Source organism: Schistocerca americana, chromosome 2 (genome assembly GCF_021461395.2).
Source record: "Schistocerca americana isolate TAMUIC-IGC-003095 chromosome 2, iqSchAmer2.1, whole genome shotgun sequence".
Lineage (NCBI taxonomy): Eukaryota > Metazoa > Arthropoda > Insecta > Orthoptera > Acrididae > Schistocerca > Schistocerca americana.
Window position 1 is genome coordinate 672,692,699 of NC_060120.1, and position 27,523 is coordinate 672,720,221.

At 44.6% G+C, this 27,523-nt stretch overlaps 1 protein-coding gene and 1 non-coding gene across 2 annotated transcripts in view; one reads left to right on the forward strand and one right to left on the reverse strand.

The window, feature by feature from the left end:
* The window catches only part of LOC124594818 (cyclin-dependent kinase-like 5), a 353,935-nt gene that overhangs the window by 179,439 nt on the left and 146,973 nt on the right, over positions 1 to 27,523 (forward strand). Inside the window, exon 2 of the mRNA XM_047133262.1 lies at positions 26,294 to 26,513. Within this exon, the coding sequence (XP_046989218.1) occupies positions 26,346 to 26,513 (168 nt within the window). The 5' untranslated portion in view covers positions 26,294 to 26,345. The remainder of the gene's footprint in view (positions 1 to 26,293; positions 26,514 to 27,523) is intronic.
* Positions 19,450 to 19,520, reverse strand: Trnag-gcc. Its single transcript has one exon. It is a non-coding gene; the product is annotated as a tRNA-Gly (tRNA).

Consider the following 27,523-nt stretch of genomic DNA (forward strand, 5'->3'; position numbering starts at 1 on the left):
GGTCCTCCGTGGACGCGAAGGTTAAACCTCTCACGGTTCCATTGGAGAAAGCGCTGCGTTGGTTGCGTAGCGCTCCTCCATCAGTGCTAACACTGGACCTTCAGCAGTGGCGATACCGCTCGTGGGCTGCCACCTCCCTGCCCAGGTGTGCGCATACAGATCTATATATACTGAAGAGCCAAATATAATTGTACACCTGCCTAATATAGTGTAGGGCCCCGCGAGCATGCAGAAATGCCGCAACACGACGTGGCGTGGACTCGACTAGTGCCTGAAGTAATGCTAGAGGGAATTGACACCATGAATTCTGCAGGGCTGTCCACAAATCCGTAAGACTACGGGAGGGTGGAGATCTCTTCTGAACAGCACATTGCAAGGCATCCCAGATATGCCCAATAATGTTCATGTCTGGGAGTTTGGGGGCGAGCGGAAGTGTTTATACTCAGAAGACAGTTCCTGGAGCCACTCTGTAGCAATTCTGGACGTGTGGAGTGCCGCATTGTCCTGCTGGAATTGCCGAAGTCCGTCGGAATGCACAATAGACAGGTGATCAGACAAAATGCTTACGTACGTGTCACCTGTCATAGTCGTATCTAGACGTATCAGGGTCACATATCACTCCAACTGTATACGCCCCACACCACTACAGAGCCTTCATCAGCTTGAACAGTCCCCTGCTGAGATGCAGGGTCCATGGGTTTACACGTCCGTCCGCTCGATACAATTTGAAACGAGACTCGTCCTACCAGGCAACATGTTTCCAGTCATCAACAGTCCAATGTCGTTATGACGGGCCCAGGCGAGGCGTAAAGCTTTGTGTCGTGCAGTCATGAAGGGTACACGAGTGGGCCTTCGGCTACGGAAGCCCATATCGATGATGTTTAGTTGAATGGTTCGCACGGTGACACTTGTTGATGGCCCAGCACTGAAATCTGCAGCAATTTGCGGAAGGGTTGCACTTCTGTCACGTTGAACGATTCTCTTCAGTCGTCGTTGGTCCCGTTCTTGTAGGATCTTTTTCCAGCCGCAGTGATGTCGGAGATTTGATGTTTTACCGGATTCCTGATATTCACGGTCCACACATGAAATGGTCGCACGGGAAAATCCCCATTTCGTCGCTGCCTCAGAGAGGTTGTGTCCCATCACACATGCGCCGACTAACACCACGTTCAAATTCGTTTACATCTTGATAACCTGCCATTGTAGCAGCAGTAACCGATCTAACAACTTCGGCAGACACTTTGTCACAAAATATGGTAGAAATTCCAAAGAGATTCTGGTCTTATGTAAAGTACACCAGTGGCAAAAAACAGTCAATACCGTCACTGCGCGGTAGCGATGGGAATGTTACCGATGATGGTGCCACTAAAGCGGAGTTACTAACTACAGTTTCCGTAATGCCTTCACGAAAGAAGACGAAGTAAATATTCCAGAATCCGAAACCAGAACAGCTGTTAGCATGAGTGACATAAAATTAGATATCTTAGGTGTTGCGAAACAACTCAAATCACTTAAGAAAGGCAAGTCTTCCGGTCGAGATGGTATACATATCAGGTTCCTTTCAGAGTATGCAGACACAATAGCGCCTTTCTTAGCAATGATATACAACCACTCACTTGACGAAAGGTGTGTTCCTAAAGACTGGAAAGTAGCACAGGTCACATCAATATTCAAGAAAGGAAATAGGAGTAACCCATTGAATCACTGACCTCAATTTGCAGTAGGATTTTGGAGCATATACTGTAATCGAACATTATGAATCTCCTTGAAGAAAATGACTTATTGATATATAACCAACACGGATTCAGAAAATATCGTTCTTGTGCAACACAGCTAGCTCTTTATTCCCGTGAAGTAATGAGTGCTGTCGACAAGGGATCTCAGATCGATTCCATATTCCTAGATTTCCAGAAGGCTTTTGATACCGTTCCTCACAAGCGACTATTAATCAAATTGCGTGCATATGGAGTATAGTCTAAATTGTGTTATTGGATTCATGATTTCCTCTCAGAGAGGTCACATTTCGTAGTGATAGACAGAAATCATCGCGTAGAATAGAATTGATATCTGGCGTTCAGCAAGGTGGTCTCATATGCCCTCTGCTGTTTCTGATTTACATAAATGATCTAGGTGATAATCTGAGCAAAATGGTTCAAATGGCTCTGAGCACTATGGGACTCAACTGCTGTGGTCATCAGTCCCCTAGAACTTAGAACTAATTAAACCTAACTAACCTAAGGACATAACACACATCCATGCCCGAGGCAGGATTCGAACCTGCGATCGTAGCAGCAGCGCGGCTCCGGACTGGAGCGCCTAGAACCGCACGACCACCGCGGCCGGCGATAATCTGAGCAGCCCCCTTAGATTTTTGCAGATGACGCTGTAATTTACCGTCTACTAAAATCATCAGATGATCAATTCCAACTACAAAATGATCTAGAGAGAATTTCTGTATGGTGCGAAAAGTGGCAATTGGCACTAAATAAAGAAAAGTGCGAGGTCATCCACATGGGTACTAAAAGAAATCCGATAAATTTTGGGTATAGAATAAATCGCACAAATATAAGGGTTGTTAGTTCGACTAAATACCTAGGAATTACAATTACAAGTAACTTAAATTGGAAAGACCACATGGATAATATTGTGGGGAAAGCGAAACAAAGACTGCGCTTTCCTGGAAGAACACTTAGAAGATGCGACAAACCCACTAAAGAGACAGCCTACATTACACTTGTCTGTCCTCTGCTGGAATATTGCTGCGCAGTGTGGGATCCTTATCAGGTAGGATTGACGGAGGACATCGAAAAAGTACAAAGAAGGGCAGCTCGTTATCGCGCAATAGGTGTTGGAATGTGACTGATATGATACGCGAGTTGTGGTGGCAGTCACTGAAACAAAGGCGGTTTTCTTTGCGGCGAGATCTATTTACGAAATTTCAGTCACCAACTTTCTCTTTCGAATGCGAAAATATTTTGTTGACACCCACCTACGTAGGGAGAAATGATCATCATAATAAAATAAGAGAAATCAGAGCTCGAACGGAAAGATTTAGGTGTTCCTTTTTCCCACGCGCCATTCGAGAGTGGAATGGTAGAGAAGTAGTATGAAAATGGTTCGATGAACCCTCTGCGAAGCACTTAAGTGTGAATTGCAGACTAACCATGTAGGTGTAGATGTTGTCTGATATGGGTCTTGGCGACCGCAGCGCCGTATTTTACGTGTTTACATATCTCACTCTATTTGAATAAGCATCCCTATACCAGTTTCTTTGGCGCTTCAGTGTATATCGGTTCACAAAAATGAGCAGAAAGTAAAACATTGCAGGAGAGACCGCTATAGTTTTGTTTGTAAAAGTTGAAAATGTTCAGTACGGTGGTTGGACACTAATATAGAAACACCGCGAGAAATGAGTGCTTGAACATAAACGCAAATGATAGGCACGTTGCGCAGTTCTAGTTGATCAAGTGCGCCACCTGTGCAATGCCCTCAATACGTTGCAAGTGTTAGTAATGTTCAGAAGAGTGCTCTGTGTAGTTGTAAATGCATATTTGGAGCTAAGTGAATTCGGAAGTGCGTAAATTGTATTCCGTAACCGAGGTAGCCAAGTGTTTGATGTTTCAAGAGGCGGCGTGTAGAAGACATATCGCATACAGGGAAAGCGGGAAAACATTATACGCTAAGTCACAACACGAACGGAAGCGTGTGTTGAGTGACTATAACTGACGGCCATTGAAGAGGATTGTGACAAAACGTACGACGACGACAGCTGCCAAAGTCACTGCGGTACTGAACTCGTGGCCTGTCGAGACTTCGGTTCATCGTTCCGCGATGTTCTGCCCGTGTTGGAATCAGTGGGTTCAGGAGGGACATACTGAGTACCATGTAGTATGTCAGTGGCCCCAAGCGACTAGCGCCTAACGAGAAAGACATACAAACGTAGACTTTCTTTGATAGTCAATGTCTTTGGAACAAAACCATATCATTGCAATTTTGATCGGTAGCGTAGCCCATTGTTTGCTCAACGGATCTTGGAACATGTTTCCCAGAAAACGACAGTGCAGCAACGAATGAAGTAATATTTCCGTGTGAGCAACACCTAATGAAGTGGTACTGGCAGCAGGGAAATGGAAATTTGTGGTAAGTTCCTATGGGACCAGACTGCTATGATCATCGGTCCCTAGGCTTACACACTAGTTAACCTAACTTAAATTAACTTACGTTAAGGACAACACACACACGCGCGCACACACACACACACACACACACACACACACACATCCTTGCCCGAGTGAGGACTCGAACCTCCGACGGGGGCAGCCGCGCGAACAATGGCAAGGCGCGCGGCTGGAAGTACGAAAACATTATGGAGGTACAACGGCAACGGCTTAATGTGTACGGAACTCAACCACCACCTCATACAACAATTTATCATATTTCGGATTGTATTTCAGATAAATTTGAAGCCGACGGTAACGTTCAGGATGTGCATAAGGAAAGGTCTTGCTGACCAGAAACATCATCAGGTCCTGCTTCCAGCGCTGCTGTGTTGCAACACTTTACCAGGTCTCTTCAAAAATCTGTGAAGCAGGGTGCATGTGAAAACAGGGTAAGCAGACCAAGCGTACGACGAATTCCGAAAGCTGCAAATTGGAAAGTGTACATTCCAAGACAGCTGCACATTGTGAACGAGGACGACCCAGATAGAAGGATGGAGTACTGCGAGTGGTTTGAAGGCGTGCTTCGGGAGGGTGAACAGTTTTCAGGGATGGTTATCTGGTATGACGAGGCGCAGTTCAAACTGAACGGTACTGTAAACAGTCGCAACTGCATTTACTTGTCTCCTGAAAATCCTTAAGTTCACGTGGGCAAACCTGTTAATCTACCGAGTGTTAATGTGTGGTGTGGTCTATTATCACGCGGTTTGATTGGCCCATTCTTCTTCGAAGGTACCATGACTGGTAAGGTGTATCTTCATATGCTGCAAATATCGATTTTACCTGCCATCCGAAAGGTGTTTGGAAATGAAAGATTTTACCTACATGAGATGGATAGGTCAAAGAGGAGCCGATTAGTACCCACCATGGTCTTCAGACCTTACACTTCTTGATTTCTACGTAAGAGGGACGTTGAACAAAAGTCAGCTACACCAAATGAGCTACGAAAATCTATCGAGGCGTCCAGTGCGGCTATCTCACGGTCAGCACTGACAGCCATAGTTCTGTCAACAATTCAGCAGTTGGCTGCTAATGGGGATCGCTTTGAACACACAAAATAACCTTGCCCCAGCGAAAGAATTCGAATGGTATGTCTTTTGTATTAATATCGACTACCAAAGAGTGTTTTCTGGGCCCCTCTGTATAGTTCGCTCGACTGTGCAGGATTATATTGCCACGCCACGTATCCTAAGTCAGGAGACGGGCTTGTTTGCAGCGGGACGAGTACCAACACGGGCCGTCAGCATGGCGACAGTTGTAGCTTCCCTTGACGCGCCAACAGTAGTGCGTTCAGTGACACAGGTGCGTCACCGCGCCGTCGTTCAGACGAGTTGTACCTCTGTGTACAGCACCACGGTAGAAGCATCCATGTGTGGAGTCTTCGAGGAGAACGAACGTTGCCAGATTGCTTCCGTCATTGTCGTAAGGTCCCAGCGTGAAGACATGACTGGATACGCAACACGATAGCCAAACGTCCGCATAGTGCTGTTATCTTTCTACAAGATAATGCAATTAGTGACGTACTTTCTGCCGAGTTTGCATTTCGACTGCCGACCCAGTCGTCTTCCTCAGGTGCTTCGAGTTACTCTGTTATGTATAATCGTTGCTAGGACTCCAACCAGACTGTGAACTATCTTTGATCTCGCGCCACTGTTTATAGCAATCAGATATAAATTGCGGCGTGACATCAAGAGTATCTCAGTAAGATAGGAGGCCGGGCAACGATTATACGTAACAGCATAACTCGCAGCACCTGATGAAGCCGACTGGATCGGTCGTCGAAACATTGTAAAAAAATGAAAATTCAAACTCCGTTGAACACCCGGAAGTACAATACTAGTCAGTCAAGCCAAGAGGCTACAACACAAGGCTGCATGTTACCTGTGCTGCCCTGAGCCGACTTCGATTCAGAAGTTTTGCACGGTTGTCCTTGTCAGTGCGTTCTCTAAATCTCTCCCCCATTATAAACATCTGGTCATGGGCAGTCGGGATACCATTACTCCACCACTCATAGCCACTATGATTGAAGAGCTCTGGAGTTGAAGCAGCATGGACTTAATGCTGAGATGGCTTAGAGCCATTCTTACTGTCAGAGGTGGGAGCTATGTGTGCTACATTTCGGACTCTACGCGCAGATCACCTGAAAATGTAATCGTGCATTGTTAGCACTGTAATGTAGATGCGCAATAAGTAAAATTTCGATATTTTCTATCTTTTTGGCACTGTAGTGTTAATTGACTACTATGTGTAATAAATGTGGCTGGTCATAGTAATTTGCAATTTCAAATGATTATCAAATACCTCAGCTTGCACGTAAACGTAGTTAAAATACGTTTTTGGAGGTACCTGCCTCATCAGCCAGCTAAATGCCACTGGCTTTATACAATGAATCTATATGTATATGGTGCCCTTTAGCTGTCGTATTACATTTCTCTGTGGCACCATCGCCGGCCGAAGTGGCCGTGCGGTTAAAGGCGCTGCAGTCTGGATCCGCAAGACCGCTACGGTCGCAGGTTCGAATCCTGCCTCGGGCATGGATGTTTGTGATGTCCTTAGGTTAGTTAGGTTTAACTAGTTCTAAGTTCTAGGGGACTAATGACCTCGGCAGTTGAGTCCCAAAGTGCTCAGAGCCATTTGAACCATTCTTTTTGTGGCACAATCGATAATATTTTAGAGTTTTTTGAGCGTTCATCGTCTGGTACGGCTTACTGGGTTCTAACAGTGGAACATTCTGCCAGCAACTTCCGTACATTGTTTACCTCGTCATTATTAGTCGACACTGCGGCACAGTATCGGGACTATGGTTGTCAGCGTTGACGGGAGATAGCCGCACTGGACGCCTCGAAGGATTTTCTTAGCTCATTTGGTGTAGATGACTTCTGTTGATAAACTTCATTTTTCCGGAAGCTAGGAAGTCAGAATTCATCTTTTTGCTTATGTCCTCTGTTTTCAATATGCTGAAGAGGTACTACAGTCCACACGAAAACCCAAAATCATTAAGGTTAAAAACCAGATGGTGATGATTCGTAATTCTTTGCGTCTGATCTCTACCCTTACTGTAAATGGCAATGACCTGCAGTCCTTACCGATCACATGGGACATCAGTTGGTAGACCATTATCTGTACCAGAAAAATTTGTTATTTCTTCAATATAAAGAACATCTACATCTACATGGATGCTCTGCAAATCACATTCAAGTGCCTGGCGAAGGGTCTATCGAACCACCTTCACAATTCTCTATTATTCCAATCTCTTACAGCGCGCGGAAATAATGAACACCTATATCTTTCTGTACGAGCTCTGATTTCCCTTATTTTATCGTGGTGATCGTTCCTCCCTATGTAGGTCGGTGTCAACAAAATATCTTCGCATTCGGAGGAGAAAGTTGGTGATCGGAATTTCGTGAGAAGATTCCGTCTCAACGAAAAACGCTTTTCTTCTAATGATTTCCAGCCCAAATCCTGTATCATTTCTGTGACACACACTGCCATATTTCGCGATAATACAAAACGTGCTGCCTTTCTTTAAACTTTTTCGATGTACTCCGTCAGTCCTATCTGGTAAGGATCCCACAACGCGCAGCAGTATTCTAAAAGAGGACGGACAAGCGTAGTGTAGGCAGTCTCCTTAGTAGGTCTGTTACATTTTTTAAGTGTCCTGCCAATAAAATGCAGTCTTTGGTTAGCCCTCCCCACAACATTTTCTGTGTGTTCCTTCCAGTTTAAGTTGTTCGTAATTGTAATACCTAGGTATTTGGTTGAATTTACGGCTTTTAGATTAGACTGATTTATCGTGTAACCGAAGTTTAACGAGTTCCTTTTAGCACTCACGTGGCTGACCTCATAGCACTCACGTGGATGACCTCACAGCCGGCCGCGGTGGTCTAGCGGTTCTAGGCGCGCAGTCCGGAACCGCGCGACTGCTACGGTCGCAGGTTCGAATCCTGCCTCGGGCATGGATGTATGTGATGTCCTTAGGTTAGTTAGGTTTAAGTAGTTCTAAGTTCTAGGGGACTGATGACCACAGATGTTAAGTCCCATAGTGCTCAGAGCCATTTGAACCATTTGATTTGACCTCACACTTTTCGTTGTTTAGGGTCAACTGCCACTTTTCGCACCATTAAGATATCCTTTCTAAATCGTTTTGCAGTTTGTTTTGATCTTCTGATGACTTTATTAGTCGACAAACGACAGCGTCATCTGCAAACAACCGAAGACGGCTGCTCAGATTGTCTCCAAAATCGTTTATATAGATAAGGAACAGCAAAGAGCCTATAACACTACCTTGGGGAACGCCAGAAATCACTTTTGTTTTATTCGATGACTTTCCGTCAATTACTACGAACTGTGACCTCTCTGACAGGAAATCACAAATCCAGTCAGATAACTGAGACGATATTCCATAAGCACGCAATTTCACTACGAGCCGCTTGTGTGGTACAGTGTCAGAAGCCTTCCGGAAATCCAGAGCCGTCCGGAGTGGCCGTGCGGTTCTAGACGCTACAGTCTGGAACCGAGCGACCGCTACGATCGCAGGTTCGAATCCTGCCTTGGGCTTGGATGTGTGTGATGTCCTTAGGTTAGTTAGGTTTAATTAGTTCTAAGTTCTAGGCGATTGATGACCTCAGAAGTTAAGTCGCATAGTGCTCAGAGCCATTTGAAATCCAGAAATACGGAATCGATCTGAAATTCCTTGTCAATAGAAAAATTGTTAAATTCAGTTTCGTAATAAACGAACAAAAATAAGTGATATGCTTTCTATTTATACAGTGAATGATTGAGACGGTAACGAGAGAACACTATACCCCTGGCACAGAGTAGGTTGGAGGGATCATTAACGCGGCCAGTGAACTCTAGAAATAAATCCGTTCCACTCTGAACGCCTTCCGACAGCAGCCCAGATAGCGTTATCGAGAGAACTGGGGCGCCGCGCCAGTAATCGGCGTCCGCTCATTTGACTTGCATGGGGGTCCGTGCTGCATGCTAGGCGAGGCGGGCGCGCCGGAAGTGGCGCCAGCGCGATGCGGGACGATAGGGGCCGCCACTGGCGCCAGGACAATGACCACTGGCGGGCATCGCGTGACGCGCCACCTCGGCCGGCCGCTGACCACCATCCCCAAGCCCCCACACTCTCCCCCTACACAATGCACCACTTCCGCGTTTTCCTTCCCTCTTATCGCTCGCACGAGAGGCTATTCGTGGCAGGCCTCCATTTATTTCGTCCAGAGGAAAAATTCGTCCCTTCCTACAACCACTGATTGTGGAGTGTATTGCTGTATTGCTACGATTATTTTTTCAGCCCATATATAAAATCGTTTTCATTGCAGGTACATTCGCGTTTTTTTCTATGTACAGGGTTATTCTCAAGTACCTGCGGAGCGTTAGAAGACGACTGTGCGAAAAGTATGTTATAGACGAAAATGACACGTATCAGTGGATGGAAAATCTTTCAAAGTTTCGATTCGTAATACAAGCCGCTGTGGCCTAGTTGTAGAGTGCACCACTAAGGGGAAGAGGTCAAGCATTTCAGAACAAGTAGACAAATCTTTCCGCTCTGTACTGGCTCATCGAATTAGTTCGCTTCTGCAAATGGGCAACCCAGTGATCATATTTCCAAAGCGGGCCGCTGGCGTTGCGCTTTCCTAGGCAGCAGCAGCAGCAGCAGCAGCAGCAGCAACAGCGACCAGAGTGAACTGCACGCATGTTTTGACGTTTGCCGGGTTACAGACAGTGCCCATATAAAGCACCTGTAATGTGAGTTAAAAACTGAGAGAAATGCTCTGCAATTGTCTGGAAACCCCACGTGTATGCAGGGTGAGTCAGGAGGAAAGGTACATGCTTTGAGGGGTGGTGGTATTGGTGATTCTGAACAAAAAAGCTTCATATCGACGTATGTCCTATTCTGGTTTCCTAGACAGCCGTGACAGAACATTTTTCACGTCAATTTTGTACACTTTTCTCAACTCGAAAACCGCAGCCTCTAGCGAAAACGCGTCGCCGTGCAAAATTAAACCACATTAATTTTCAAAATGTTAAACAAGGCTGCGAAACAGCAACTGTGTAAATCTGAAGAGGTTGAAAAATCAACCAATCAGTTGCAAATAAAGGTTTATTCTTCAGAAGTAGTGGGCCTGAAGAAGATATTTTTACAAATATCGAAACCTAGGTCGAAGGCTAATGAACTTATATTTGCAACTGGTTGCCTGGTTTTTCAGCCTCTCCACATTAAATTTCCTACAAAAAGAGGTCGTGTACAATTTTCTCTATGGTTAATAGTTAGGGTGAAGTGAGCGAGAAAATATTGAAAATGTCGAGCTACGCGAATGCGCCATAGTTTAGGTAGTTTTTGTAGACAAGTGTCGTGTATAAAATGATCGTCCTGAATTCCTCTACACTACCGTGATACGTTGGAAACAATGCCAGTGTAGTAAATAATACAGAAAATAAATAACAATGTGCATTAAACTTGTTCCGTCTTGGAAGCCATTCGCAATAGGGCGTATGTCCATAAGAAGTTTGGGTTGGGTTGGGTTGTTTGGTGGAAGAGACCAAACAGCGAGGTCATCGGTCTCATCGGATAAGGGAAGGATGGGGAAGGAAGTCGGCCGTGCCCTTTCAAAGGAACCATCCCAGCATTTGCCTGGACCGATTTAGGGAAATCACGGAAAACCTAAATCAGGATGGCCGGACGCGGGATTGAACCGTCGTCCTCCCGAATGCGGGTCCAGTGTGCTACCACTGCATAAGAAGTTTGTTCTGGCGTAACCGCAAACGCCGGAACGAAGTTGCGGAACGCAACGCCAGAGAAGGCAGTGAGGAAGCGACGGCCAATGGTACGCGGAATTGGACCGAGCCGCGCCAGGCGCGCTCCCTACAAGATGTGAATAAAAGCGACGCTCCCCCACTCAGATCGGCCCGAGTCTGCAAGGTGATTAGTGCTACGCTGTCAGATCCATATCCAGTGGTTCCTTGGACTCTGTGTATAGCAAGAACTGTTATGTTTTCATGTCGTCTCCCGCTAGCGACATTTGCTGTAGTAAAGTGTATTGTCAGTTGCTTCCTAGAAATAAAACTACTAACGTTATTTGTTTGAAATTGTTGCATAGCATTCCGAGAACGCTGCATCCCGTAGGCACCCTATTAGCGGCGAGTGGGCAAGACACCACAGTTTTTTTTTTCAGGATCGCCTATACTATCACTAAAGGATTTACCTTTCCTCCTGACTGACCCTGTACAATGAGTAACTTGTATAATTTACATCATATGCTCAACTGAGGACGATGATTAAACTCATTTAGCTGGCGCATTTGCTTTCGTCTTCTCCAAAAGTATCTCAATTTTCTTGGTGAAGTTTCTCTTCGGTTCTTTTGCCCTGGTTCTGTTGATTCCAGTTCTCGTCGTGGATTCATGCTCATGATTCTCGACAGGTGTGCTGAACGTATCTCAACCCATACCATGTAACCCTTAATGCGCGTTGCCTGGACTTTGAGCAACTAATTTTCCTTAACTGTCATTGATATGACAAGATGGAGAATTCTTTTGGTCAGCTTGTCACCATTCATTCTGACGATTTCACTGTAAGACTTTTATGATCTGCTCATGAATCAAGTACGCCAACAGCAAAAAAACTTATGGCGGGACTGTTTTCGAATCTATAAGTAAAGATAAAACCTTACTCTTCCAGAGCCGGCTGAGATGGCCGGGCGGCTCTAGGCGCTACAGTCTGGAACCGCGCGACCGCTACTGTCGCAGGTTCGAATCCTGCCTCGGGCATGGATGTGTCTGATGTCCTTAGGTTAGTTAGGTTTAAGTAGTTCTAAGTTCTATGGGACTGATGACCTCGGACGTTAAGTCCCGTAGTGCTCAGAGCCATTTGAATTCTTCCAGAAAAAAAATACGCTGAGGATGCCTCTAATGTAAAAGGCGAAATGCGTGTTGAACGTAAATAAATACTATAATGAATCAAGAAAAAGTCCTATTAATATGTGAAACGAATATTTATGTACTTGCTTCGAAAAATGACTGCACCACCAAACTTGATATTTGAAGAATTTCTTACGAATTTAAATGTGATGAAAAGGTGTGTACGACTATCACCTACTGGTTCAAATACCTGACAGCAGACGTCTGTGACAAAGAAATAAGAAACTTGATCCCACATTATGAAATATGTTTCAGTATCGTCACTGAAGACTTTGAAAAGTAGCTCAACTTTTTTAAAAATATTTCTTCCAATAAGTTTTTCCAGGAGACTATGTGTTCTTGCTTTTTGTGACACGAGAGGAACTTACTTTGTGGATAATTCTACTAAACAACTTCTTAGTCGACTGCAGGCGAGATGATTCAACCTTTGTAGCTGAGGTCGCTAATGTACGCCTATATAATGGCGCTCGACTTTGGGGTAACAGGTTCGAAAAAAAAAGGAGAGTAAGTCTTAACGTTCCGTCGATATCGAAGTCACTAGAAATGGAGCACGAGATTCGACTGTGTCAAGGATGACAAGGAAATCGGCCCTTTCCTTTCAAACGAATCAATCCCGCATTTGCCTGACACGATTCAGGGCAATCCCTGAACACCTAATTCTGGATGACCTTCTGAATGCGAGTCCAGTGTGCTAAACACAGCACCACCTCGCTCGTTAATTAATTCGAATCATGTTGGCGGAAGACATTTTCACCATCACTTTTCGGATGGTAAGGCGAGAGAAGGTACTGATCACCAGACTTCGCACTGATGTCGTAGGTGAGGTTTCTCCGCAGTGTCACAAGGAGTCTCAGCAGTGACCCAGCTGATTATGATTCGTCCGTCGGGTTGGGGCGGTAAGCCGGGCAATCCCCCTGTTGCCGTTCGAGAGTAGTAGTCTGTGTGCCGACACCTGTTTCACTTCTGCCCTTCTCTCATCATCATACGCTGGCGTTCGTAATCCACCAAACTTCCTGCCTCTTTTTTCCCATTTGAGACTTTAAATTTTCAGTAGCGACCTAACATTATTGCTACTGTGTGTGAATAAAAGTAACTTTTGACATATATTTCCTACCTTCATCTCCTGAATTATTGGATACGATGATTTTAATAATAGGAAAATGTAATTTCAGATTGTTAAATCACAGAGGTGAAACTCAAATTAGTAATACTAAACGTGTAGGTCATGCTCATCTTTCAGCTATCAAACTAATCTTCCTTAAAAAACAATTGAGTGGATTACTGTCAAACGCTTGAGATACCGTAATTTTGTGTACTTCGTGTCAAATCAAGTTCTGACTCGAACGTACTTGCAGGTGTGAATCAAGCAGTCCAGGTGTGAATCAAGCAGTCAGTTTGGATGTTGGTAAACAGGGCATTACCACAATCGCAACAGTGGGAAAGAGTCCAAAATCGACTCGTTAATTGCCAGTTCTGCATTCAAGATTTACATGCACTCCGTCTGCAGGCCACAAGTGGCCCATCGGGACCACCCGACCGCCGTGTCATCCTCAGCTGAGGATGCGGATAGGAGGGGCTTGTGGTCAGCACACCACTCTCCCGGTCGTAATGATGGTTTTCTTTGTCCGGAGCCGCTACTATTCAGTCGAGTAGCTCCTCAATTGGCATCACGAGGCTGAGTGCACCCCGAAAAATGGCAACAGCGCATGGCGGGCCGGATGGTCACCCACCCAGGTGCCGGCCACTCTCGACTGCACTTAACTTCGGTGATCTGACGGGAACCGGTGTATCCACTGCAGCAAGGCCGTTGCCCTTATTCAAGATTTACAAGGCGATGTAAAATGAATATTAAACAATAAAATCTGGAGGAACGAGTGCACTAATGTTGACTCTCAAGTTTACAAATAGGCCGTAGCATCTCGCCTTTTTATGCTGACTGTGGCTGGCGGTTGCCCAAGAGGTCCTACGTGATGGACACGGACGCTGCGTGTTGACTGTTTCAGGACGCCGACAGAAATCAGGCTGAGTACCGCCATTAGATCCTACTTAAAAACTTGGGCCCAACAAGAAAACAGCAGCCTGTCAGGTTTCTGTTGGCACCCTTGAAATTTATCTAAATACATAAAAATATAGACTGAAGTTATCTAAATAAATAAAAATATAGTGAAAGTTGTCCAAATAAATAAAAATTTGTCTGGAGTACTCTGTTTCTGATTGTAAGCCAGTGCTGTGATAATAAATGAACTGTCGTAATGAAACTTTTACTGTCGTAATGTGAAAGACAAGCTGCACTGTAAAGGCAATTAATTGTCGTAATGAAAAGGAGACTGTTTCATACTGTAAAAGTTAGCAATCTGACTGCAAGAATTTTAAACAGTATAAACTGTTTGAATAATGGACTTGGACATGAAACCTAGAGTAACAGGCTTTGCAAAATTTGATCACAGAAACTGCCTCTAAATAACATAAGTTGGGCCTGATTGAACAAATAAAAAAATCATAATATTTTGTCCTTACCTCTATTCTGCCCGCCCGGCTAGCTGCGCTGTCTAACGCGCTGCTTCCTGAGCGGGAAGGCGTGCCGATCCCTGGCACGAATCCGCCCCGTGGATTAGTGTCCAGGTCCGGTGTGCCGGCCAGCCTGTGCATGGTTTTCAAGGCGGTTTTCCATCTACCTCGGCGAATGCAGGCTGGTTCCCCTATTCAACGTTAGTTAAGCTAACTGTCTCCATGTATGCGTACACCATAATTACTCTACCATGCAAACATATGAAGTTACAGTCGTCTGGTACGAGACGTTGCTGGGGGGGGGGGGGGGGGGGGGGTCTACTGGGGGCCGCAGCGCACAATAACCGTAGGTTCGATGTGGGGCGGCGGTGGGGTAGGTGGACTGCTGTGGGTTTGTGAACCACTGAGGGCTACAAAGAGGTGAAGCCTATCCATCGTTTCTAGGTCCCCAGTTTAAAACACAATACCTCTATTCTGCGCAAATCTGGATAACGTATTGCAATACTGCTCTATCTTGCATACCGCTATGCTACAGCTGCAAATTACTGTACCTACACAGGCACACTCGAGGGGTGCAATGAAGTCTCTGTTACTTGCAAATCGAACTGTTTATCGAACATACTTGGTTGCGTGATCCATTAAAAAGAATTCTAAGAGAAAGATTGGTAAGAAAATGAAATATGCGCATAAATGACAGTATGTCTTTTTATATTGAGAAAAAGTGCGCAAGGCAGATTTTAAACTTAATGAGCTTCTCAACATCGCCCGCGTCTCGTGGTCGTGCGGTAGCGTTCTCGCTTCCCACGCCCGGGTTCCCGGGTTCGATTCCCGGCGGGGTCAGGGATTTTCTCTGCCTCGTGATGGCTGGGTGTTGTGTGCTGTCCTTAGGTTAGTTAGGTTTAAGTAGTTCTAAGTTCTAGGGGACTTATGACCACAGCAGTTCAGTCCCATAGTGCGCAGAGCCAGAGCCTTCTCAACATCCAAACAATGCAATGTCTTATCTCTCAAATCTAACAACTTTCAGCATAATAACCAAGTTAGTTCGATGGCACAGCAATAGTGAAAAAAAAGTAACATTATCGCGTAATTTTAAATGATAATAAATGATTGATTGAATAATTCATGCAACGATAACCGTGCCGTTATTCTTATTGTATGAAATAGTTTTGAAAAATAGAAATAATCTTTTATCTTTTATATATGTTAAAAGCCACGGTTGATTTTTCTCAGGGTGCTATCACCAAAAATAGCATACATATCCTAACGTGAAGACATCCGTCCTACTCACGATGGATTAAAATCCTTTGTAACTATTACGCGACAATACATTTAAACAATTCTTAACTATTTTTTCTGAGGGGCTGGATGTTCCAGGATGGCTGCCTATGTGCAATGACAGCGTAAGCATTTATTGATATTGTTATTAATAAAAACTGTACCTCTGGCCTAATATGAATTGAAAAATATTACAGGACGCCGTTTTCATATTATCAAAATTTTTTTTAATGCTTTTAGTATTATATGACAGTTGGAAGAACTTATACAATTTTTGTCGGTAATGGCGTCACGACAACACTCCTACGTAAGAAATGGCCAGGGCAACATTTAATTATTACGTACTGAATCATATACAGGATAGGTACTAGATACTCACAAAAATACGCTCTACAATGATTAATCTCATATGTATTCAACAAAATTATATTCCCACTACAAATAATTGTGTCAGTTACAGACCGTGAAAATTTAACATCCGTCAGTGAGGACGCGGAATCGACCAGACAATGAAACAAAAACCACTCATCCTTCTTTTACAAAACACACAGATAATAATATTTGTAATTCTGATAGCACAGATAACTCTTCTCTATTGTTAAGTCTCTGCAATTTATTTCTACTATTTTTTACCGGAGGCAATGCTATAACATCATTAGTCTATTTACCTGACATTCCATTAGATTTCTTCCTTCACAAATCAGTTTCAAAAATCATATCGATTGAAAAAAAAAAGATAAATTGAAACATTAAATTTGAATTATAATATTGCCATAGCTTCCTCACTTGCCTAACTCTAACACAGTTGAACATCGAGAGCTCTCTCTCTAATCAAACTAAACAGTGTCTGCTCCACTGCTCCCTCACGCAGCTCAAAGATACTCACTTAACTTCTGCGATACAGCTTACAACATCGTTGCTCGCTCACAATCGATTCAGATACCAAAAATTCATATACCAAAATTGTACATGACATCTATCACCCTGAACGACCATGTCTCGAGAAGTTATGTCTGTCTTCGCAGCGAATGCTAAGGGTACTCTCCAGATCTGTTAGACTGCCATTATCTGGTTACCTCGAACCACCAGCTACCTCTCAGGAATATACAAAATTGCAGCGCCTGTGTTGTGAAGAAAAAAATGGTTCAAATGGCTCTGAGCACTATGGGACTTAACATCTTAGGTCATCAGTCCCCTAGAACTTAGAACTACTTAAACCTAACTAACCTAAGGACATCACACAACACCCAGCCATCACGAGGCAGAGAAAATCCCTGACCCCGCCGGGAATCGAACCCGGGAACCCGGGCGTGGGAAGCGAGAACGCTGTTGTGAAGAGGTACGACGCAGTGTTCCTTCGGACACGCATGCAAGTCCGAAGGGACATTCCATGGTACTTCTTCACAACATACTATTTGGTATTTATCGGCCAATACCGGACTACGACTTACAAATAAAATGTCTCCCCTGTACGGGAACAACATTAATGGGATGTGCGAGTACGGGTATGACACATGGACGACGTATATGGATGTCTGGGTGTGGCCGTGAGTCGTGCTCGGGTAGATGACGCAGTTACGGCGACTGTTCGCGTATTGCGGGGAATCGGGGTTAGAGTCCAGCTGTGCAACAAATTTTCATTGCCGTCATTCCATTATGTGAGGTGGTTTATAAACGCAAATGCGAATACATTTCATGTCTCCCGGGAATATATCCCGGTGCTCCCGACGGCTTTATTCATAAAAGGAGCTTGTCTAACGGTTGCCACCATCTTGGTGACCACCAATAATATTTGAAAGGCGTTACCTTAAAATTAACCTTGCCCAAAATCGCTACACACTACTTTAATCTAACTTAAATTAACTTATGCTAAGAACAACACACACACCCATGCCCGAGGGAGGACTCGAACCTCCGGCGGGAGGGGACGCGCAGTCCGCGACACGATGCCTCAAACCTGCTACGGTCGCAGGTTCGAATCTTGCCTCAGGCATGGATGTGTGTGATGTCCTTCGGTTAGTTAGGTTTAAATAGTTGTAAGTTCTAGGGGACTGGTGACTTCAGACATTAAGTCCCATAGTGCTCAGAGCCATTTGAACCAAAATTGCTTCTGTACCGAAGGAATAATGTTCCTTAATTTCCGTCTCACTCTGTCTCGCGAATACAAAGAAAGTCTGGAGGCTGTCTTTCACTTATTTTATTTTGTAGCTTAATTACCTAATAAAATAAATGTATCATACAGTATAAAATTAACGTTGAAATTAAAAAATTTTGGAATCATTCTCGAAAAATAAAAATCTGTTTGCCAGTATCACGAAAACACCGTTATAGTAGGTAGTCGTGCAGCTGTACAAAAAGTTCGTTATTGTTGTTTTCGTCATCAGTCCTAAGGTTTGTTTGGTGCAGCTCTCCATTCTTGTCTCTGACCAGCTAACTTGTTCATTTAAGTATAACTGCCACACACCACAGTAGCAGCGATCCGCTTGCTATACCAGTATCCTGCCCCTCTATGTGCACGATGTCCACGTCTACTCTCCGCAATCCTACACCTGTCAGCAGTGAGTCTTGACATAATAGCTACCCAAACCGGTCTACCTCTTCGATTCATTGCATTCTTTAGCAGGGTACCAATGTTTTCTTGTTGGCAAGTTGCAGAACGTCTTCGTTAGTTACTCGATCAGTCCATCTTATCTTCGTCGGGCTTCTAGTAGTTCCCTCTCTGTCTGTCCCACTCGACGTTTCGCACCAACACAGAGCTGTTCATGAATATTTTCCTGCTTTCAGCGTCTATATTTTCGGATGTTATCTGTTCCTATTTCCTGGAAAGCAAAAGTGATTCATTAAAAAAAAAAAAAAATCAATGAATGGAAAATATCATAGATCTCACAGTGATTGTGATGTAGTAAAATGTATTTGCAAGGAGATAGATTAAGGAACTTTTTTGCTGACTTGGTCGTGATAAAGAACGACACAGACGAGAAGCTAGTGAGATGTGTGTAGACGACATATTTTGGGACTAGTGTACCTAGAAGCTGAAGATCGTGGAGAACTCTATTGACGAAGATGTTTGAGCATGTTATTACATACAAACAGTGAAAGATAGCACAGGGCACAAAGCAAGACATCATCAAACAGCCTTTAGGCAACACAATTTTGTATGAGGACTGCATGCAAACGTTGAGGCATTTGTTAGGAGTGTGTTCCAGAGTTTCTATTTGCTATTGACAGGCATTCAAACATACATCTGTGTAGCCTCCCCCCTTCCCCTCTTCCCACAGTCATCCTCCACTGAGAGAAGTTTAACGCTGTGGCCACCTAGCGATTGCGTGGGCTGTTACGCAGGCAGCAGGCGGAACTCGCAGCTAGATAGCGCTTGCGTCCCATCTGCCGCTTCAGGGAAAGCTGCGTCACTCCCACATCTCAGTAGCTCAGCTGAGGTTATACGGTTTTGCGTAATAACAAGATATTTTTGTAGTATTTTTTTTGTTTGCTACTTAAGAACAATATCCGGACTACCTAAAAATGATGCATCGGCCGGGAATCGAACCCGGGCCGCCCGCGTGGCAGGCGAGCATTCTACCACTGAACCACCGATGCCTCCATTTCATGTATATTAATGAAACTGTACCATCTAGACAAAATATGCATTTATTCGTGGAGTATTTTTTTAGTTTTTGCACATTGATATTCAATGTACTTCTCGTACCGATCCTTTACGATGTGCGATCGTCAGAAACCTCCTTACCACACAAAAAGGACTCAAGCAGTCTTGCTCCTCTCTTCTTAAAAAAATATTATTATTATGTTATTTAATTATACGAAAGAAGAAAAACTGAACAATTACAAATTAACTAAATGTCATAATCAATAAAAGTCCAAATACTTCTACACAGTTCTGACTCGATAGAACGTTTGTAAACTTATCAACTATTCCAGCTTTGAAATCTCCTGGCAGATTAAAACTGTGTGCCGGACCGAGACTCGAACTCTGGACCTTTGTCTTTTGCGGGCAACAGGAGAGCTTCTGTGAAGTTTGCAAAATAGGAGACGAGATACTGGCGGAAGTAAATCCGTGAGGATGGGGTGTGAGTCGTGCTTGGGTAGCTCAGATGGTAGAGCACTTGCCCGCGAAAGGCAAAGGTCCCGAGTCTCGGTCCGGCACACAGTTTTAATCTACCAGGAAGTTTCACATCAGCGCACGCTCCGCTGCAGAGTGAAAATCTCATTCTATTCCAGCTTTGTTTGTAGAGCCAGAAATACCAAAATGAATTATGTGAATCCATATCTGCTATAATGCATGATAACTCGTTATTTACGACATTGCTGGTAAATTTTAATTCAGTTCTAAATGCCTAAAAAAGTTTCAGCCTCACTTATTTCCAATCATAATTAATTTAGTTTTTAAGATATGACAGCTTCAATATCAAAGTTACATTTCAAACCTCACAAACGCTGTTTTGAGTTTTCATATTGTAATAATCTGGCGCCCCATTAAACATGAGTTTTCCTGCTGTATGAGAGAGAAAAATAAAGAAAGAAAAGAGATCTTCAGAGTTCACCCTCTCTCCGTATAACTCTCCGTATATGTTTCCCAAAGAAGTCATGGAATGTAATTTCACTACTGCACCTTAACAGACTGCTGAAAACTGTTGTTACTCAGTTACGAGATTTATAAAGAACTAAATGAAATAAAAGTATTACAACAGCGTTTATCAAAAAACTGTATCACTTATAAATTGCAGAAGATGTGTTTGTATCTCTGTACGTATAAACATAAGTGGAACAAAATCATTCGCCAGACAGTACACCTTTCACATTTGTCACCAGAAGGCCGCTAGATATTGTGGCCTGAGGGAAAAGGGAAAATATCAGAATTCTCTCTGTTGTGGTTGGCAAGAGAGCCAACACCGTTTTACTAAAGGAGGCTGGCGTGAGGTCTGGAACATGACAAGGAAATTAGAATTTAGAAAAACAGACGTAGCTGGTGGAATACTTATCTTTAATCCATTAATGATGAACGTCGGTTTTGACGGTACATGATTCACAATATCAATAGTAACTGATAATGGCGCGCCGGCCGCGGTGGTCTCGCGGTTCTAGGCGCGCAGTCCGGAACCGTGCGACTGCTACGGTCGCAGGTTCGAATCCTGCCTCGGGCATGGATGTGTGTGATGTCCTTCGGTTAGTTAGGTTTAAGTAGTTCTAAGTTCTAGGGGACTGATGACCACAGCTGTTAAGTCCCATAGTGCTCAGAGCCATTTGAACCATTTTTTTGATAATGGCGCGCCGGCCGAAGTGGCCGTGCGGGTAAAGGTGCTGCAGTCTGGAACCGCAAGACCGCTACGGTCGCAGGTTCGAATCCTGCCTCGGGCATGGATGTTCGTGATGTCCTTAGGTTAGTTAGGTTTAACTAGTTCTAAGTTCTAGGGGACTAATGACCACGGCAGTTGAGTCCCATAGTGCTCAGAGCCATTTGAACCATTTTGATAATGGCGCCTTGCTAGGTCGTAGCAAATGACGTAGCTGAAGGCTATGCTAAACTATCGTCTCGGCAAATGAGAACGTAAGTAGGCAGTGAACCATCGCTAGCAAAGTCGGCTGTACAACTGGGCGAGTGCTGCGGAGTCTCTCTAGACTAGACCTGCCGTGTGGCGGCGCTCGGTCTGCAATCACTGATAGTGGCGACACGCGGGTCCGACGTATACTAACGGACCGCGGCCGATTTAAAGGCTACCACCTAGCAAGTGTGGTGTCTGGCGGTGACACCACACTCTCTTTTCACATGTAGGCTATAATATTGTTTTCTTTTAAGCGCTGTGTTGTCATTGGTGCGCAGCGCAACGCAAGGAGGGATATAGAAGGTCAAGTGGCGGTTTGAGAAGCGAAAAGAGAGGGAAATATAAATGGGAAAAGATGGAAGCATTTGCTTTACTGTTTGATACAGGAGGAATTGTTAATATCTGTTAATTATTCGAAGAAACGTAATGTGGTCAATAAAAGAAAGTGTTCAAGCATTTTTCTTAAATGCACTGGGGCGCAGAATTGTGCGCATCTCCTTTTGTGAGTCATCGGTCTTCTGGCTGGTTTGATGCGGCCCGCTACGAATGCCTCTTCTGTGCCAACCTCTTTGTGTCAGAGTACACTTGAAACCTACGTCCTCAATTAATTGCTCGATGTATTCCATTCTCTGCCTTCCTCTACAGTTTTTACCCTCTACAGCTCCCTCTAGTACCATTCCATGAAGTCTTAACAGACATCCTATCATCCTGTCCCCTCTTCTTGTCAGTGTCTTACCTCATCATTTCTTATCTTATCAATCTACCGAATTTTCAACATTCGTCTGTAGCACGACATCTCAAATGCTTCGATCCTCTTCCGTTCCGGTTTCCCTACAGCCAAGTTTCACTACCATACAATGCTGTGCACCAAAAGTATTTGTACATTCTCAGAAATTTCTTCCTAAAACTAAGGGCTACGTTAGATGCTAGCAGAGTTCTCTTGACCAAGAATGCCCTTGTTGCCAGTGCTAGTCTGCTTCCGATGCCCTCCTTGCTCCGTCCGTCGTATGCTATTTTGCCGCCTAGGCTGCAGGATGCCTGAACTTCGTCTACTATATGACCATTAATCCTGATGTTAAGTTTCTCGCTGTTCTCATTTCTGCTATTTCTCATTACTTTGGTCTTTTTTCGACTTATTCTCAATCCATATTCTGTACTTATAAGGCTGTTCATTCCATTCAGCAGATCATGTAATTCTTCTTCGCTTTCACTGAAGATAGCAGTGTCAATAACGAATCTTAACATTGATATCTTTTCACTTGAATTTTAATTCCGCCCTTGAACTTTTATTTTATTTTCATCATTGATTCTTCAATATGTAGATTGAACGATAGGGGTGAAAGACCACATCCCTATCATCCAACCTTTTTAATCCGAGCACTTCGTTCTTGGTCTTCCACTCTTAATATTCCCTCTTAGTTCTTGTACATGTTGTGTATTACCCGTCTCTCCCTATAGCTTACCCCTATATTCCTCAGAATTTCGGACATCTTGCACTATTTGACACTGTCGAGGGCTTTTTCCTGGTCGACAAATCCTATGAACGTATCTTGATTTTTGTTTAGTGTTGGTGCCGTTATCAGCCGCGCATCAGAACAGCAACTCTAGTGCCTTTACTTTTCCTAAAGCGAAACTGATCCTCGCCTACTGCATACTGCAGATAATTTGTTTTAGAGACGAGATCGCGAATGTGTTTGTTCTATGTATGGTAACGGCGAAGGTATTAGATAAGTGAGAATTTGTGTTCCAGTTAAATGATATGATAGGTACTTGATTTCTCATGCAAGGGACAGTCGGCAGCTCAGAAGAATTCCTGCGAGAGGTAGGGCGGACTGGGGCAAAACAGACCAACCACTCATTTCCCTTCAGCCCTGCGACTGCCCGTGGTCTACAGCAATCAGCAAGCACTTTATGACCAGCAACCAACTGCCGATATGAACACGTCCAGGCGGTAGCAGCGTCTCCTGGAGAGGAATGACCGTTAGTCAGACACACGCATGGTGCGTGTAGCTGGGAAGACGCGCTATCTGCCTGAGTTTGACCGAGGGCAGATTATGATGGGCCGGGGGCTCTGCTCGAGCATTTCGGAAACTGCACTATTTGTTGGATGTTCGTGGAGTGCTGTGGTGATTGTCTTAAACACGTGCCGCAACCAACCAATGTGAACCCCCCACCCCCCCAGACGTTGTGGGGTTGGGCAGCCACCCCTTATTACAGATGTCGGACGTCGTAGGCTGGGCAGACAGGTACAACAGGTGAGGCGGCGAACTGTGGCAGAACTAACACCAAACTTTAAAACTGGGCAGAGTAAAAGTGTGTCTGTAACACGAAGTGCACCGAACACTCCTAACGATGGGCCTCCGCAGCCGACCCCATGCATGTGTCCATGCTAACACCACGACATCGGCAGCTACGACTGAACTGAGCACTTGACAACAGGCACTGGACCTTCATCATGCCGACGGGAGTGTGCGAATCCGTCGTCTTCCAGGGGAACGGCCCCTAGATACCTGTGCTGTGGGACAGAGAAAAGCTGGCGGCGGCCCATTATGCTCCATTATGCTCTGGGGAACATACACGTGGACAATCATGCGTCCAAAGCAGCTCGTGAAGGCACCATGAGGTCCACGGAGTATCGTACACTGGTTGCAGGCCAGTAAACCCTTCATGTTTCCCGACAGCAGTGGCATTTTTCAACAAGATAACGTGGCAGGCATGTCACAAGGTCAGGAGTGTGATGGAGTGGTTCGAGGAACGCAGAGGCGAGTTGCAATTGATGTGCTGCCGCCTCCCTACCTCCCCCCTCAAACCCTCCAGATCTGAACCTGATCGAACACATCTGGGATGCGATTGAATGGGGCGTCAGAGCTTATCACGAGGTGACTCGTGTGTGCAGATGTGGTGCCAACTCCCTCCAGCGACTTACGAAGACCTCATTGCTTCCATACTGTGAAGCGTCGTCGCTCTTATCCGTGCCAAACATGGACATACTGGCTGTTAGGTAGGTGGTCATAATGTTCTGGCTGATCAGTGTATATTACTGGCCGTCCGAAAAATGTTATCTTACCAGCAGACTTCACTGCCAGCCTTTTGTTAATTTGCTCTCCGATTACAGTCTGCGAATTTATTATATATTTTTATGTGAAACGTGCCTCGTGTCATCACTTCCCTATTGTAAGCAAGAGATGGAGAAGGAAAACCTACCATTGGCGGTGTTTTGACTGAATAAACCGAAACGTTTATGTGACAAAAAAACACAATTCAGCTGTTGCATACGCTGTACTAGTACAACATCTGCTGCTGTTACTGATCCCATGAGCCACAAATGGAGGATCTGACCGAAATCATTCCGGAAGTTTCAGTTCCCTTGCAAGGTGAGACAATTTAACATATTTATAGCGATAGAACCTCAACAAGTCTCTCACAGTTACAATGTTGACATAAACGCATTCCTGAAAATGCTATTATAGTGGCGCATGTGATTTGCCTGGCTGCAGCCATCCGAACTAGGTGTTATGAAGCACTGACTTGGTCATGTAGACGGTTGTTGCAGATGTAAAGCAAACAAGTACTCATGGCAACACACTTTATATTGAGGGTTTTGAACTTAACTGTTGCGTCATCAGGTACAAATTCAAATCATTTACAGCTAAACGTAGAGAGTATTAGTCTGAGTGATAGGGGCGTCCAGTAATCTCTATGTTTCGTTGTAAATGATTTGAATATGTATCTGACGATGCGGCTTTACGTTGTGAAACCGGTTGTATAATAAAGAATTATTCGACAGCTGCTGTGATTTTGTTTGGCAAGACTGCACTCATGGTAGACTAATTCGCCTATAGCTTCACTACTCGTGCCACATTGGATAATTGTGTCGGTCCAATATGAATCCGCGTAGGCAGGGGTTGCATGAGGTCGACTTTCTACTTTCCTACATTTTGGGGCATATACCGGTTGCCCCACGAGGATGTCGCCTTAGGAGCAGTAGAGCTGACATTCCTATAGTTTGCTACCAGTGATAAAAGAACTTGACACTTATAACCAAACGAAAGTAAGCTCTGAAGTTCCTTTTCTATATTCGCAATTTTTACCGTTAGCGAAAGAAGCAACGTAATCTACACTACCCTTGGCCTACTGCTGTGAAAAGATGTCTGTACTCGTCACCAATACCAGTTAAATAAATAAACAGTTCTCCACCTGAAGATGATGGTGTGAAACATAGAAACGCGTAGTGGAAAAATAAATATGTGCCTGACGTTGAAACTTCTATTTGTATGTATCAACAGTCGCAGTCCTCATAATGCCGTCCCTTATGGACGAAATACTTATTTTTTAGTTTGCTTAGTCATTTGGTCTGGTCAAGACAAATGGGACACCTTGCATGATGCCTGACGTCCGCTTTCCCTCAAACTTTCTGTGACATAAACTTCAAGTATGGTGACGTTACCTTGGCTGCTAAAGCTGTAAATAATTTTATGAACCGAGCAAGGTGGCGCAGTGGTTAGCATATGGACTCGCATTCGGGAGGGCGACGGTTCAGTCCCGCGTCTAACCATCCTGATTTAAGTTTTCCGTGATTTTCCTAAATCGCTCCAGGCAAGTGCCGGAATGGTTCCTTTAAAAGGGCACGGCCGACTTCCTTCCCCGTCCTTCCCTAATCCGATGAGACCGATGACCTCGGTGTTTGGTCCCTTCCCCCAAAACAAGCTAACCTAATGTTATGGACGGAAAACAGTTGTCCTGAAAGAGTAATATCTTTATTGAACTGTTTGTTCTTACTTTGTCATTTATGTTGTGGCGTTTTGTTGACAGCATGAGAACGACGTTGGATCGGAGTTTGGGATGAGAGCGAAAGGGCAGCGCGATGGACAAGTACGAGAACATCTCCGTGGTGGGCGAGGGCTCGTACGGGCTGGTGATGAAGTGCCGCCACCGCGAGACGGGGCAGCTCGTCGCCATCAAGAAGTTCATCGAGACCGAGGAGGACCAGAACGTGCGCAAGATGGCGCTCCGCGAGATCCGCATGCTCAAGGTGCGTCGCTGACGCCCACCTTTTATTTCACCACTCTACATAGTCATAAGACCTATGTACACCGGCTACAATAATTAGGAGACTGGACAGCTGCGAATTTCTTTGTCCTCGTCTTTTACAGATCTCGCAGCTGTGTCAGAACCTTAAAATAAGCCATTTTCGTAAATTTCAAAACCTAGAAAGAATTGGAGATCACCTATTAAATTTCAGTTCGATATCGATTATTGTTAAGTTGTAAATAAATAGTTTCACTTTTCATTACGAGGGGCGTTCAATAAGTAATGCAGTACATTTTTCCTCGGCCGGTTTCGATTGAAAAAATGCGGAATGTGTTGGGGGACATCGTAAAATACTCCAGTTTCAGATCCTATAGTTTCATGAAGTTCCGATAGGTGAAGACGCTATACGTAGCCTTCAAAATGGCGTCTTAAACGGAGGTGCGATCCAAGCAGAGAGCTGCTAATGAATTTCGTTTGGCGGAAAACCAGGGGACTGCAGATATTCCTAGGCGCTTGCAGAATATCTACGGAGACCTGGCAGTGAACAAAAGCACGGTGAGTCGTTGGGCGAGGCGTTCGCCACCATCGCATCAAGGTCGCGCAAACCTGTCCGATCTCCCGCGTGCCGTCCGGCCGCACACAGCTGTGACTCCTACAATGTTGGAACGTGCGGACACTCTCATACGATCTGTCTGGCCCAATGAATGATGCACTCCGCGGGAAGCGGTACGTGGGTGATGGGGAGATCATTGGTGCAGCAAGACGTTGGCTCCAACGCCGACCAGTAGAATAGTAAGTACCATGCGGGCATACAGGCCCTCCCAGCGTTGTGGCGTAATGCCGTCACATTGAGCGGAGATTACGTTGAAAAATAGGGTTTTGTGGCTAGAAAAGCGGGAAATAATATGGTGTATCGGAATCCTAAATAAAACAACCTGCTTTAAGAAAAAAAGTCTTCTACATGTTGTTACATAACTTGAGAGATGCCGTATTTAACTGGGGCTGAGGTTG